The following is a 14,358-nucleotide window of genomic DNA, read 5'->3' as shown; positions in this document are numbered from 1 at the left end:
CTCCCCCGTGGCCAGAGAGGATTTCAAAATTTGGGTCAGAGCCTCTGCGCTCTCCTCCCTTGCCTCCCTCAGCAGTCTGGGACACAAATCATCCGGACCTGGAGATTTGTCCACTTTTAAGCCTGCCAACACCTTGTCACTCCCTGTATCAATTTGCTCAAGAACCTCTCAGGCTCTGTCCCCGAGTTCCGTACTTTCATCCTCGTTCTCTTGGGTGAAGACGGATGTGAAGTATTCGTTCAACGCTCTACCGATGTCCTCTGGCTCCACCCATAGATTGCCCCCTTGGTCCCTAATGGGCCCTACTCTTTCCCTGGTTATTCTCTTCCCATTGATATAGTTATAGAATATCTTGGGATTTTCCCTACTTTTACCAGCCATATCCCCTCTTTGCTCTCCTAATTGCTTTCTTAAGCTCTACCCTGCACTTTCTGTACTCCACTAATGCCTCCGTTGATTTGCTCCCCTTGTACTTGCTAAAAGCCTCTCTTTTCCTTCTCATCGTATCCTGAATATTTCTGGTCATCCATGGTTCTCTGGGCTTGCCCCCCCCCACCCCGCGCCACTGCTCTTCTGTAGATTTCCCCACCAGTAGCTGTCCCAGTCTACCTTGGCCAGATCCTGCCTTATTTTACTAAAATCTGCTCTCCCCCAATCCAAAACATTTTTTTGCAACTTGTTTATTTCCTTGTCCATAATGAGCTTAAATTGTACCATGTTGTGGTCACTATCACTAAAATGCTTCCCCACCACCACCTCAGCCACCTGTCCGGTTTCATTCCCCAGAATTAGGTCCAGCACTGTGCTGTCCCTTGTTGGACCTTCTACATATTGACCTAAATAGTTCTCCTATACACATTTCAAGAAATCCACTCCATCTAAGCCCTTAACACTATGTCTATCCCAATTAATGTTGGGAAAGATGAAATCACCTAATATAATTACCCTATTGTTATTGTTTTTACACAGCTCCACAACTTGTGCACGTATTTGCTCCTCAATTTCCCGCTGACTATCTGGGGGTCTATAATAAACACCTAACAATGTGGCTGCCCCTCTTTTATTCCTAAACTCTACCCACAAAGCTTCATTTGATGTCCCCTCCAAGATATCATCTCTCCTTACCGCATTAACTGACTCCTTAACTAATAATGCAATGCCTCCTCCCCTTTTACCCCTTCCCCTGTCTCACCTGAAGATTCTATATCCTGGAATGTTGAGCTGCCAATCCTGCCCCATCCCTCAACCATGTCTCTGTGGTGGCTACTATATCACAATTCCATGTGTCAATCCTCACCCTTAACTCATCTGTTTTACCTGTAATACTCCTGGCATTAAAGTAGAGGCCATCCAGCCTTGCCTTACTCCCTTGAAACTTAATGCAGCTGTACTCTCTCTAACTTGATTGTTTTACTGTATTATGATGTGTCCCTATTCTGCTAACATACTGTGTCCCCTCCCCCTGCCAAATTAGTTTAAACCCCTCCCAACAGCACTAGCAAACCCGCCCGCAAGGATGTTAGTCCTGCTGTGGTTCAGATGTATACCGTCCCGCTGGTACAGGTCCCACCTTCCCCGGAAACGGTCGCAGTGATCCAGGAATCTAAAGCCCTCCCTCCTGCACCAACTCTTAAGCCACGTATTCATCTGCACTATTCTCCTATTTCTGTGCTTGCTAGCACATGGCACTGGGAGTAATCCAGAGATTACAATCTGAGAGGTCCTGCTTTTTAGTCTACTGCCGAACTCGCTGAATTCTTGATGCAAGATATCATCCCTCTTTCTACCTATGTCATTGGTACCAACATGTACCATGACCTCCGCCTTATCACCCTCCCCCTTCAGGATGCCCTGCAGCCGTTCAGTGACATCCTGGACCCTGGCACCAGCGAGGTAACACACCATCCTAGAGTCACGTTGATGGCCACAGTGGTGCCTATCTGTTCCCCTGACTACAGAATCCCTTATTACTATTGCTCTACCTCTCTTCCTCCCCTCCTGTACAGACAGGCTGCTTATGGTGCCAGAAGCTTGGCTCTGTCTGCACTCTGGAGGAACCAGTGCCCTCATCAGCCTCCAAAATGGAATACCGATTTGCGAGCGGGACCCCAGAGGACTCCCAAACTACCTGCCTGGTTCTCTTGGACTGCCTGGTGGTCACCCATTCCCTTACTTCCTCAAGTCCTTTCAGCTGCGGTGTTGACCACCTCTCTAAAATATGCTATCCACGATGCTCTCAGACTTGTGGATGCTCCACAGTGTCCCCAGCCACCATTCCAGTTCTGAAACCCGAGCTTCCAGGAGCTGCAGCTGGACACACTTCCTGCATACATGCTGGTCCCAGGCACTGGAAATGTTCCCGGTTCCCACATGGAGCATGAGGAGTACGCCATGGTTTTCAGCTCTCCTGCCATGACTTATCTCTTTAAATTAAACCTTTTTAAATCAATTACTCGAGGGCCCTTCTTTCCTGATCCTCTTTACTACAAAATATACAAACTATAAACCACAAAAAAAGCTCTCCTGGGCCAAATCTATTCTCACCCCATTGAAATTAGCTTTCTTCAAACAACTACCTCCAACATCCCCCCCCGCCCCCCCCGCCAGCACCCCATTAATTGATTTTTTTTTTATAAACTCTGGATTTCTCTTTGACCTTCCCTTACCTAATCTCAACCTTTTGGTACAATGGCCTAAATCTCCTGATCTGATCAGACAAAAAATATCCACATACCTTCCTCTGATTTTTCTGGGCAATCTTCCAATGCAGGATCCTTCCAAACTCACTCAGCGCAGGAAACCTCAGAGACATCGGTGAAGGGAAATCGCGCAGAAGCCGCACCTCCCTTTTAACAGCACTAGCTGCCGCATTCTGATAAGTAAAGAGCTTAAATGCCCCAAAGCTGCTTTGAAGAGCTACGGAGAGAGGGTAAGTGGGCAATGGGAAGGGTAGCTGAGGTAAGTGTGTAAGGGATAGGGTGGTGAGGGCTACTTGGGTCGGGGGTAAGTCAAGGGATCACGTGGGGAATTGGAGTGGGGGTTGTGTCGGTTGTATGATTACCCATGAGTTAGACTAGGTTTTAATTTGTCTAACATTTCCTGGGTAATTATTTCAGGTAAGTAAGTCAGACCTATCCAAAGTCTCTGACTCTGATTCGGAGTTGGAGACTTAAGAGGGTCCTGGGGAGCAGGGGAATTGCGCATCAGAAGTTCAAACTTCCAGGGCAATTCCCACAGAGTCACTGCGTTGGAACTTCAGAGGGGTTCCATAACATATCTTGCGAAGTACCTCCAGTCTCTGACACTCTAGGGACTGGAAGATCTGGGCCTATGATCACTGTCCCTGAAATATTCCCTATCTGATACTTGATCCACGTGTCCCACCTCATTCACCAGAACCAGATCCAGCAATGTCTCTTATTTTGGACTGGAACCATACTGACGTAGGAAATTCTCCTGAAGAATAGGTGAGTTATCCCCATTGTCCTGGTCAATAAAGATCCCTCAATCAGCCTCCCCCTAAAGACAGATTATTTGGCCAAACAGCCAATTGCTGTTTGTTGGAGCTTGCTGTGAGCAAATAGGCTGCCACATTACCCATGTTACAACAGTGACTACGCTTCAAAAAATACTCAATTAGTTGTAAAGAACTATACAAATACAAACCTTCTTTATCCAATGTACTCTAAATGCTCAGTAATTTTATTTGAATTTTGGATTCTAAGAGTTTAATTGTTGTTAAACTGGGTAACTATTTTTTGCTTATCTTTTGCTTCCTCTTGAACAGAAATGTTACATTATTCCAATGACCCAGCATGATTTGTCTACCTAAGGAGGATTATAAAATTGTAGTCACAGCCTTTACTATCCCTTTTTCTGATAACTGTCAGTGGCCTAGGATGAAAGCCATTAGGACCTGGTGACTTAACAGTCTTGAGTTATGCCACTATTTGTAAAACCAAACTATTTTCTAAAATGATATGTAACCACGTGTTCATATTCTTACTACTTCCATCATTAGTACAAGCCAATCCAATTTAATATCCTTATCATACATTCATTGCCCTTAACCTGGTTCGACCCTTCAGTAGATTGGTCTGCTGAACTGTTTCCTTCCATTTCCACTTATGGATAACCTTAGTTCCTTTTGTACTATTTGGTTTCCTTTCTTAATATTCCCTTATTTTCCTTTTCTTATCCCCACTATACTTGTATATTCCTCAAGTTTTTTTCAGTATTCTTAGTTTGCATATATCTTAAGTTTATTTAGTTTTGACTTTTTAACTGTGAAATTATCCTTTGATGCAACCCTTTTGACCTTTTGGGAATAAATATTTTTGAAGATTCCCCACTGCTAATTCATACTGTTAGCTGATATATGTGACCAGGCCCAGATTCCTTATCTCATTGAATGTTGCCTTTTTCTAGTCCTGCACTCTTATCTTTATCTCTTCATTGATATATTTCTATTTCGAAGCTGAACTGAACTAGGTTATGATTGCTATTTTACACTTGCTACTGTCTCCATCTGCTATTTATCACATTTCATTTCTCAAAACTAACTCCAAAAGGTAAAAACAAAAAAACTGCGGATGCTGGAAATCCAAAACAAAAACAGAATTACCTGGAAAAACTCAGCAGGTCTGGCAGCATCGGCGGAGAAGAAAAGAGTTGACGTTTCGAGTCCTCATGACCCTTCGACAGAACTAACTCCAAAAGGTGTTAGTTTCCTATCTGAACTGGAAACATTCTGATCAAGGAAGCAGGATTGTATCATTTTCTATTCTTTCTTCTCAAATACTTAACCAATTCCTTTTAATTAATGTTAAAACCTTTGCTTCCATAAGCACTTGTAACAAATCATTTTTTTTTATGGGCGTGAGCATCACTGGCTAGGCCAGCATTTGTTGCCCATCCCTAACTGCCCTTGTTCAGGTTGCAGTGGGTCTGGAGTCACATGTAGGCCAGACCAGGTAAGGACGGCAGATTTCCTTTCCTAAGGGACATTAGTGAACCAGATGGGTTTTTCTGGCAATCGGCAGTGGTTTCATGGTCATTATTAGACTTTTAATTCCAGATTTTTATTGAATTCAAATTTCACCATGTGCCATAGTAGGATTCAAACCCAGGTCGCCAGAGAATTACCCTGGGTCTCTGGACTACTAGTTCAGTGACAATACCACTGTGCCACTACCTCCATCTTTACTGGGAAAAATATCTAACTTTCTGTCATTCTTCTTAGTGACCATTCTGACTCTGCCCCTTGCTACCAATTCACCAACCAATGCAAACATTCTTTTATTTTGTACGCTCTCAAAACCCTCTCTAAACCTTTCGTCATTTTGAAAACCTGTTTCAGATCATCCGTAATATCGCTGACCTAAAAGTAAATACATTCATGCCATTCACCATAACTATAGCCTCTCATTCTGGAATCATTCTAGTGAGTTTTAATTTAGCCCTTTTCATGACTAATGGAGTGCATGCAGTTCTGTAACCTAACCAAAGTATTGTAATAATTCAACTCGATTTTCTTGTTTTTATATTCAACGACTCCCAAACTTCATGCTGCCTGCTAATTTACATGATATTAGCATGCAGTCTAGTGCTAAATACACTGCTGAATTCATGCATGCCTCAGCAGGCATCCCTTGTTCATGTGAGGCCAGCATGAGTTAAAACTAGCCAGTAAAGATGTGAGATTTATCCAGAGCCTATATTGGGACCAAATAGCAAATACCAAGCTAGAAGATGGACAATCAAATGTGTTTTAAGTGAAGAGAGGACTACTGTCACCAAAACGATTCCATCTGCACAAAATAATGAGTATTCAGAGTCATATGTGCTTCCAGCAGTAAAAATTGGAGGCAGCACTGCTTGCAAGAATCAGAAGGAGCTCTACAAAATATGGTGGATCAAGTAAAATCTAGAAACTTAGAATATGAAGATGGAATACGAACACCAGAAAAACCATTTGAAGAAACTAGAATGAAGATTGAAGTGGATGGTGTTACACTGGAACAAGTAGATAAGTTTGTCTGCTTATGACAAATGATAGCAGAAGATAGATGGTAGATGCAATGCCGAAATCAGAAGGATAGAGATGGCCAGAAGTAATCTCATGAAGATGAAGGATGTGTTAACAAAACTCGAGCTGCAACAAGGAAAATAAAATCGAAGGTGCCATGGGTGGAATCTTGTGAAGCTCCCAGGAACGGGATGCGAGTCAGGCAATTGAGCAGGAGGTAAAGTGTCAGCTTCCAACAGCGGGATGAAAGTTAGGTGTTAAGTTGGCGATGGATTGAGTGACAACAAAAATTGGAAAACTTTTTAACACGTGAACATGTCAAGCGTGCTCATTAAAACACAACTTTGCCAGATTTAAGTGTACTTTTGTACTTTGTAATCAGCAAACAAGAAACACATGCCTTAAGATTCATGACTGCTTAAAGGTGGCATGCAGCAGGCAAGGTAGTCTTCCTGTTGAATTTGAACTGAGGAGGAGCTTCTTCTTCCATGGGGAGTTTTGTTGAATCAAGGGAGAGGAGGAATTGATGATTGAGTTTGGGTGGCAGCTGTGAAGGGGGAATGGGGCATGGCCGACGGAGGGAGGGAGATGTCTGTTAAAGGGGACAGAGGAAGGTGAAAGAGGAATGGGGCATGATTGACCAAGGGAGGGATGTGGCCGCCCTGCACAGTCTTGTAGGGGACAGAAGGAGGAAGCTGGGCTAAACAGGGAAGCTCAATGTCTACCAATAGTAGGTCAAGCATCATTGTGGGGAAATCAAGGGTTATAGAGGAAAGGTCAAGGATGATAGCTGATTGAGGTTAATGGGGGCAGTTCCAGTGTGCCGGCATCTGACAGATGGTGACTTGGGGGTGGGGGGAAGCTCTAGGGTATTGGGTGGTGTGAGGGTCGCCAAAGGCAGGGCAAGGATGATGGAGTGAGGGTGAGAGACGGAAGTTCAGAGATAACTGAGGGAGGATGCAGGGTGATGGTTTCTAGTTCCAGGGTCACTGTCCGAATGTTCACAGACATGGCTGCATCAACACACACAATTCTCTAGAATAAAAAAACTTGAGGATGGAGTTGTCTACAGTGGGGTGGGTGGAGACCAAGGTGTGACCAATGCTAAGCACAGGGCTCTCTACTGGTCAAAAATGCTATCAAGCATCACTTGCTTAGCAATAACCTGCTCACTGATGCTCAGTTTGGGTTCCAGCAGGATCACTCAGCTCCTGACCTCGTTACAGCATTGGTTCAAACATGGACAAAAGAGCTGAACTCCAGAGGTGAAGTGAGAGTGACTGCCCTTGACATTAAGGCCACATTTGACCAAGTGTGGTATAAAGGAGCCGAGCAACACTGGAGTCATTGGGAATCAGGGAAAGCTCTCCGCTGGTTAGAGTCATACCTAGCAAAAAGAAAGATGGTTGTGGTTGTTTTTATACTGGGTAATCATTGGTGCAATTATCCTCCTGGTATGCTCAATTAAAAACTTCAGTGCATCTGGGTTTGTCAGTATAACATCTGAATCAAGGTTTATGTAATAATGTTTAAAAATCACATTGTATTTCTATGCCTATGGTCTTTCCAGGGCTCAATGGGGTACCTCAGTGGCATCTTGCAGTCAGCCACTCACAAATGCATTAGGGAGGTCACCAATGCCCTGTTCACGAGCCAATGAATGTGTGATTCAGCACAGATTCTGAGAGCTGGGCAACTAGCTATGGCCTTTGCTGCCTTTGTTGGATTTCCACAGGTATAAGGGGCAATCAGTTGTAAACGTGACGCTGAGAGCTCCCTGGGTTCATCCAGTGGCATTCATAACTGAAAGGCATTTCACTCTCTGTCAAAGTGTAACTGGTCTGTGGTCACTGCAAATGAATTCTGCAAATGTGTGCTCACTTCCCAGGGAGCTCTCATAATTCTTACATCCTCACTCCCTCTCAGATGCCACAATTGTTTGCTTCCCCTCAGCAACTGCAGGGGTGGTTTCTGTGTGGCAGGGGATATCCACAGAAGACCTGGCTCATGACACGTGTGCAGAACCCACAAAGCCCAGCAGAGGTATAATGCCCAGGCCTTAACAATGGCAACAATAGAACAGACCATTGGGCAGCTGAAGATAGGGTTCTGCTGCTTGGGCTGCTCAAGCAGTATGTGCTAGAGACAGTCTCTGGGGTCATTGTGGCCTGCTGCGCCTGACACAACTTTATGCAGCAAAGGGGTGAAGAAATCGCATACAGGGAGATGGAGGTGAGGAAGAAGGGAAGGTGTTGATGATCCTGAGGGAGTGAATGATGCGGCTGCAGAGCGATAGAGCAATGCACCAGACAGGCCCATGACACGCTCATTTGCATCCAGATACCAGCCAGAACGTGGCTTTTGTGAGAGATCTCTTATCCTCCTCAATAAAAGTCATGGCAGATGTGCTGTCAGAACCAGAACACTCCTTCCAGATTGACCCACATTCCCTCAACCTCTGGCACCTAGGAACGGAAAAATGCTGCAGGCCCTTAGCATAAGCAAAGCCCATATGCATGGTTTCATGTGATTTGGAAAGAAGTCATAAGTGACTCAGTGCCACATGCTCCAAATGTTGGCAATACCTTGCTAAGAACTTTGCGTTCACCTACAATACATGGAATTCCTCCACTGCTGACGCTGTTTAGGCAATAGCTTCTGATAGTGCATACCCGCTTATGAACCATCTTCTGGTTTGTCAGTTAGGTCCTAAACCTCTGGCCTTAAAAATGTTGCCTAAAATAGAAACCTGCATATGTCAAGGTACTCAGAGATGCCACGACTTCTGAAGCCACACAATAAATGGTGTTTCCATAGGCACACATCACCCACCATTGATTGTCCATAAAGTGCCACACCTTTGAATGTGCCCATCAGTTTGTACAACTCCCAACATAATCACCATTCAACATGAATGAAGTGCTTCAAACATAAATTTACACATGGCTTGTAATATCCATATGTGCCAATGCAATGTTTTAGTCTTGTGTTCTCTCATACTACACTTGGTGCAACCCAGACACCTACAGCAGCCTGCTGAGTGCATTGCCCAGTTACGTGAGATCACCTTGGCTGCTGCCCTTTTATGGTTCGAGGCCTAGCAGGCTCCAGCAGGAGCACTCTCTTCGGCCTCAACTGCTGGGGGTGATGGGGTCACAGGAAGAGGGGAGGAGGAGCAGAGCTTCTTGGAGTGCCCTGAAATGACATGCCTGGGGTGGCATGCTGACTGTCCTCCCTGTTGGTGTGCAATAGCAACTCCCTAAGTTCAGAAGGAGAAGGATCACCTGGAAGGGGACAGAGGTGCTTCATCCCCTCTCGCTTAGCCATTACTGAATAGTACCCGGGACCAGAGTGACAGAATGCAGTAACAAGTGCATACCTGGCAGCTACTTGAGTGCTGTGCTGGACCTGCTCCCCGTGGTGGTCACCACACTTTCCATGGAGGAAACCAAGCCCTTGTATGCTGGAGCTATGACAGCACTCAGAAGTCGGACAAACTCCATCAACTTTCGTTCAAGGCTGCATATGGCCTTGGGCATCTCCCCAGATATTGACACTACTCCCCTCAAAAATGAGTCTATTTATTGCTGCCTCCTTAACTCTCCCCCACATTCATTCATTCTTCAGTTTCTCCTCCAAAATCAGCAAACTAATTTTTTCCATGAAATACAGTGTTCCTAATCATCTCCCTGTGACTCAATCAGTTTATTTAACACTTTCCTCTTGGCCACATACTCGGGAGTGTTCAAAACCTTTCCTTTATCTGATATTTTCTCTACCCTTCCAAAACTCTTATCATATTATTCCAATTGAAATATTTCTAGACCCTGCCATTAACCTGAACCATATCTCCAACCTGCTCTTTTACTGCACATCCTTGAATGCAACTCCCACCTTTTGTAAAACTCCTTTTTGAGTAACTCCAATCCACCTTCCAACCCAGCTGCAATCCATCACATTGTCCTTTCTTACTCATTGGCTCTTTGCTACCTCCAACACTCAATTGCTGCATCCTCCTCCATCAACTGTCCTTCTGCATTCATCTTCAGGCACCACTCAAACCTGGTTTAATTTCCACCTGTTCCAAAGCAGTCATTATATCTTCCTAGCACTGATGACTCTCTGAGATTTGCACCATTTACTTACTGGTTGCATGCCCTCCCTTAGTTATTCTTCAGCTCTAGGTCTTGGGTTTTCATGCATAAGCAAACAATGCCGATTCACTTCTACTTCTCTGCCACCACTGTTGACTAAGTTATTTTTGTCTTTGTTGCTCTAAATTTGGATTATTTATCCTCACTGTATTTAATCAGAGGGAAAAATGACACATTATATCAAACACTTGGTTTAGTAAAAACTTTAGAAAGCTAAATGTAAATAGTATTCTTCTATTACACGAGAACCTCAAGATCACTCAAGTTGTGATCTCATTTCTTTCTTGTGCTTTTCCACGAAAATTTTGGCACAGAAGCTCTAAGAAAAAGACTTAGTCCTCCAGAAAGCTGCCTATTCACCTGTTAAGGAAATACCGGCTGTGAAAAGTGTTGAACAGATTGTCTGTCTGTCTGTCTGTCTGTCTTTCTGTCATATAACCATAGAATAACTTTGCCTATCTTGCAGATAATATTAGGATTGTGCACTTTCCTGCTGCCCTGCACTCCTACGTTTATCAAGACTTTTTACATGTCCATTCATGTCGGTGTTGGTCTTTTCATCTTTGGAATGGCAGTTACTGCAGCAGAAATGGGAATAACTGAGAAACTTATTTTCTCTCTGTAAGTATAAATATTCATTATCTAGAAAATGGCACAAATAATTGTATATATAGCATGATAGAAATTACTGCACAAAAAATACCCCTTTGACCAATGGGTCATATGCCAATAAAACAGATTTTATTTCATCTCTTTTGGACAAATGGTAAACTATTTCTAATCAAAGTAAACAGTGGCATCATTTCTCAATTATTTAACAGTAACTAAAAGATTTTACAGTAAATATATAGGAATCAGCGCAAAGAGCTGTGTTTTACTATATTTCTAGGTATTATTTGGGACTTCAAGTCAAGAAAATTAGTATCTCGTGCAAAGCCCATTTGAAATTGTAAACATAAGAATAATATCAATCACCTGTAACATTAAGGATGATCTTGTTTACTATAACACTTCTATCTATCTATTCCATATCTAGCCATATTCACATTGAAGATGGAGGGGTCAGATATAATAGCCTAATTCCTTTAACTCATGCTACCTTCAAGCGCACTGCAGCTGGGAGCATTGAAATTACTCCTATATTCTTTACATTTTGTTAAAGTCTGAAAAGTGCAAAAGTAATTTACATTTAAAGTTATTAAAATCTCATATTATTTGAGTATATTTCAGCTTTCATCCAAAGGTACAGCGCTTATTTTCACGTACATGCTGATGATACCTTTACCTCACCAAGACCTCTCTCGAGGACTCCACTGTGGCTAAATTATCAGACTGCTTATCCAACATCTAGTACTTGATGAGCAGAAATTTTCTCCAGTTAAATATTGGGAAAGCTGAAGCCATTGTTTTCAGTCCGTGCTCCAAACTCCTCTCCATAACTATTGACTCCATCTCTCTCCTTGGCAACAGTCCAAGATTAAGCCAGTGTGTTCACAACTTTGATGTCACATTTGATGCTGAGATGAACTTCTGACCTCATATTCATGCCATTATTAAAACTTTTATTTCAACCTCCGTAACACTGTCCGACTTCACCCAGTAGCAGCACACGGAGAGCGGACCCGCATGAAAAGGGCAGCAGCAGCGGGAGATAAAAGCCAGTGGCAGAGAGGGAGGCCAAACACACATACAGTGGACCTGCGTGAGAAGGGCAGTGGCAACAGGAGATAAAAACCGATGGTAGAAAGCCATTCTGGTTGTAGATAGGACTTTAAGCTAATTAGTGGAAGGGAGGGTTCAATTGAAAGGAAGTTTAAAAGATCAAAAAGAAACGTGAGAGCAGAGGTGCAGGGTAGTGAAGAGGCAAACAATAATCAAAGTGTGACAGGAGGGGCAGAAAATATTAGCAGAAGAGTGCAGCAGAAATTAGAACTAGAATGAGTAATAATGGTAAAAAGTCAAAGCTTAAGGCTCTTTATCTGAATGCACGCAGCATTTGTAACAAGATAGATGAATTGACGGCACAAATAGAAGTAAGAAGATATAACTTGATAGCTATTACAGAGACATGGTTGCAGGTGACCAAGACTGTGGGAACTCAATATTCAAGGGTATCCAATGTTCCAGAAAAATAGGCAAAAAGGAAAAGGAGGTGAGGTAGCTTTGTTAATAAAGGAAGATATCAGTGCAGTGGTGAGTAGTGATATAGGTGCAATAGATTGTGTTGTGGAATCAGTTTGGGTGGAAATAAGGAATAGTAAGGGGAAGTAGTCACGGGTGGGAGTCATCTATAGGTCCCCGAAGAGTTGTCTCACTATGGGACAAAGTATAAAGTGGGAAATAATGGAGGTGTGTAAGAAGGGTGCTACAATTGTCATGGGTGATTTTAATCTGCATATTGACTGGACAAATCAGATTGGCAGAGGTAACAAGGAAGGCAAATTTGTAGAGTGCATCAGGGATTGTTTCGTAGAGCAATATGTTGCAGAACCTACCCGGGAACTGGCTATTTTAGATCTAGTAATGTGTAATGAGGTAGGATTAATAAGAGATCTTGTAGTTAAGGATCCTCTTGGGGGTAGCTAGCAATCACAACATGGTAGAATTTGAAATTCAGTTTGAGGACGAGTAGCTCAGATCTCAAACCAGTGTCTTCAACTTAAATAAGGACAATTACAGAGGTATGAAGAAAGAGTTGTCTAATTCGGGCTGGGAAAATAGACTAAAGGGCAGGTCAGTGGATGATTAGGTTAAGCAGATATTTCATAATGCTCAGCAATAATTTATCCTCGTCAAGAAGGACTCGATGAGAAGGATGAACCATCCGTGGTTAACAAAGGTGGTCAAGGAGAGTATCCAATCAAAAACTCATTGCACAATACCAGGCCTAGTATAGCCTGCTCTCTGGTTGGCACCAGAAAGTGCTGTTCTAAGAAACTCCTGAAACCATTCTTTGAATTCCTCATCTAGGCTACCTTTGCCCACCTGGTTTTTCCAGTCTGTATGTGAATTAAAATCTCCCATGATTATCACCTTACCTTTTTGACAAGCTCCCCATTATTTCTTCCTTCATACTCCCTTCTACCATTTGGGTACTGTTAGGGGTCCTGTACACCACTACCACAAGTGATTTCTTGCTATTATCATTTCTCATATCTACCCAAAACACTACTACATCCTGGTTTCTCTTGTGCTAATACCATCATTAATTAACAGAATTATCACTCCATCTTTTCTTATTTTCATGTCCTTCCTAAATGTCACATACCCTTCAATACTCAGGTCCCAAGCTACGTCATCCTTCAGCCATGTCTGTATAATGGCTATCAGATCATACATACTTATTTATTTCTATTTGTGATATCAGTTCATCTGTTTTGTTTTGAATGCTACCTGCATTCAGATACAGAGCCTTTAGTTTTGTAATTTTAGTATTTTTGTAATCTGTAACCCTATCTGCTGATTTACTCTTAGATTTATACTCTTTGTCCATTCCTGTCAAGGTCTGTTTATCATTTCCCATATTAATACCATTCTTTCTTGGCTTGTGTCTACTCTTTGATTTACCACATCTTCCCAAATTTGATCCCGTGCCCACTATTTAAATTAAAACCCTCTCTATTTCCCTAGTTACACAGCTCAGTAGAATACTGGTCCCAGCACGGTTCAGGTGTAGACCGTCCCAATGGTACAGCCCCACTTTCCTCAGTGCTGATGCCAGTGCCCCACGACCCAGAACCCACTTCTCCTGCGCCAGTCTTTGAGTCACTCATTCATCTCTCTAATTTTATTTACCCTATGCCAATTTGCATGTGGCTCAGTTAATAACCCAGAGATTATTACCGTTGAGGTTCTGCTTTTTAATTTAGTGCCTAGCTCCCCATATTCTGTATGCAGAACAACTTTCCTAGTTCTACCTATGTCATTGGTACCTACATGGACCACAACAACTGGATCCTCCCCCTCCCACTGCAAGTTCCTCTCCAGCCCTGAGCAGATGTCTCAAACCCTGGCACCAGGCAGACAACACAACCTTTTGCATTCTCACCTTCGGCTGCAGGGAACAGTGTCTATCCTCTGACTATACTGTCCCTTACTACCACAATGTTCCTTTTTGCTCCTCTTGCTTAAATGGCTTCCTGTGCCATGGCCAGTCTGCTCATCCACCCTGCAGAC

The 14,358-nt window shown here is 43.1% G+C and overlaps 1 protein-coding gene across 2 annotated transcripts in view; it reads left to right on the top strand.

The window, feature by feature from the left end:
- LOC121284821 (plasma membrane ascorbate-dependent reductase CYBRD1) overlaps window positions 1-14,358 on the top strand; it is a 39,214-nt gene that overhangs the window by 10,681 nt on the left and 14,175 nt on the right. For both annotated transcript variants that reach the window (XM_041200568.1, XM_041200569.1), the window contains exon 3: window positions 10,649-10,803. In XM_041200568.1, coding sequence (XP_041056502.1) covers window positions 10,649-10,803 — 155 coding nt within the window. The remainder of the gene's footprint in view (window positions 1-10,648; window positions 10,804-14,358) is intronic.

This window comes from Carcharodon carcharias, chromosome 12 (genome assembly GCF_017639515.1).
Source record: "Carcharodon carcharias isolate sCarCar2 chromosome 12, sCarCar2.pri, whole genome shotgun sequence".
In the NCBI taxonomy this organism is placed as follows: domain Eukaryota; kingdom Metazoa; phylum Chordata; class Chondrichthyes; order Lamniformes; family Lamnidae; genus Carcharodon; species Carcharodon carcharias.
This window is presented reverse-complemented; position numbering and strand designations above follow the sequence as displayed.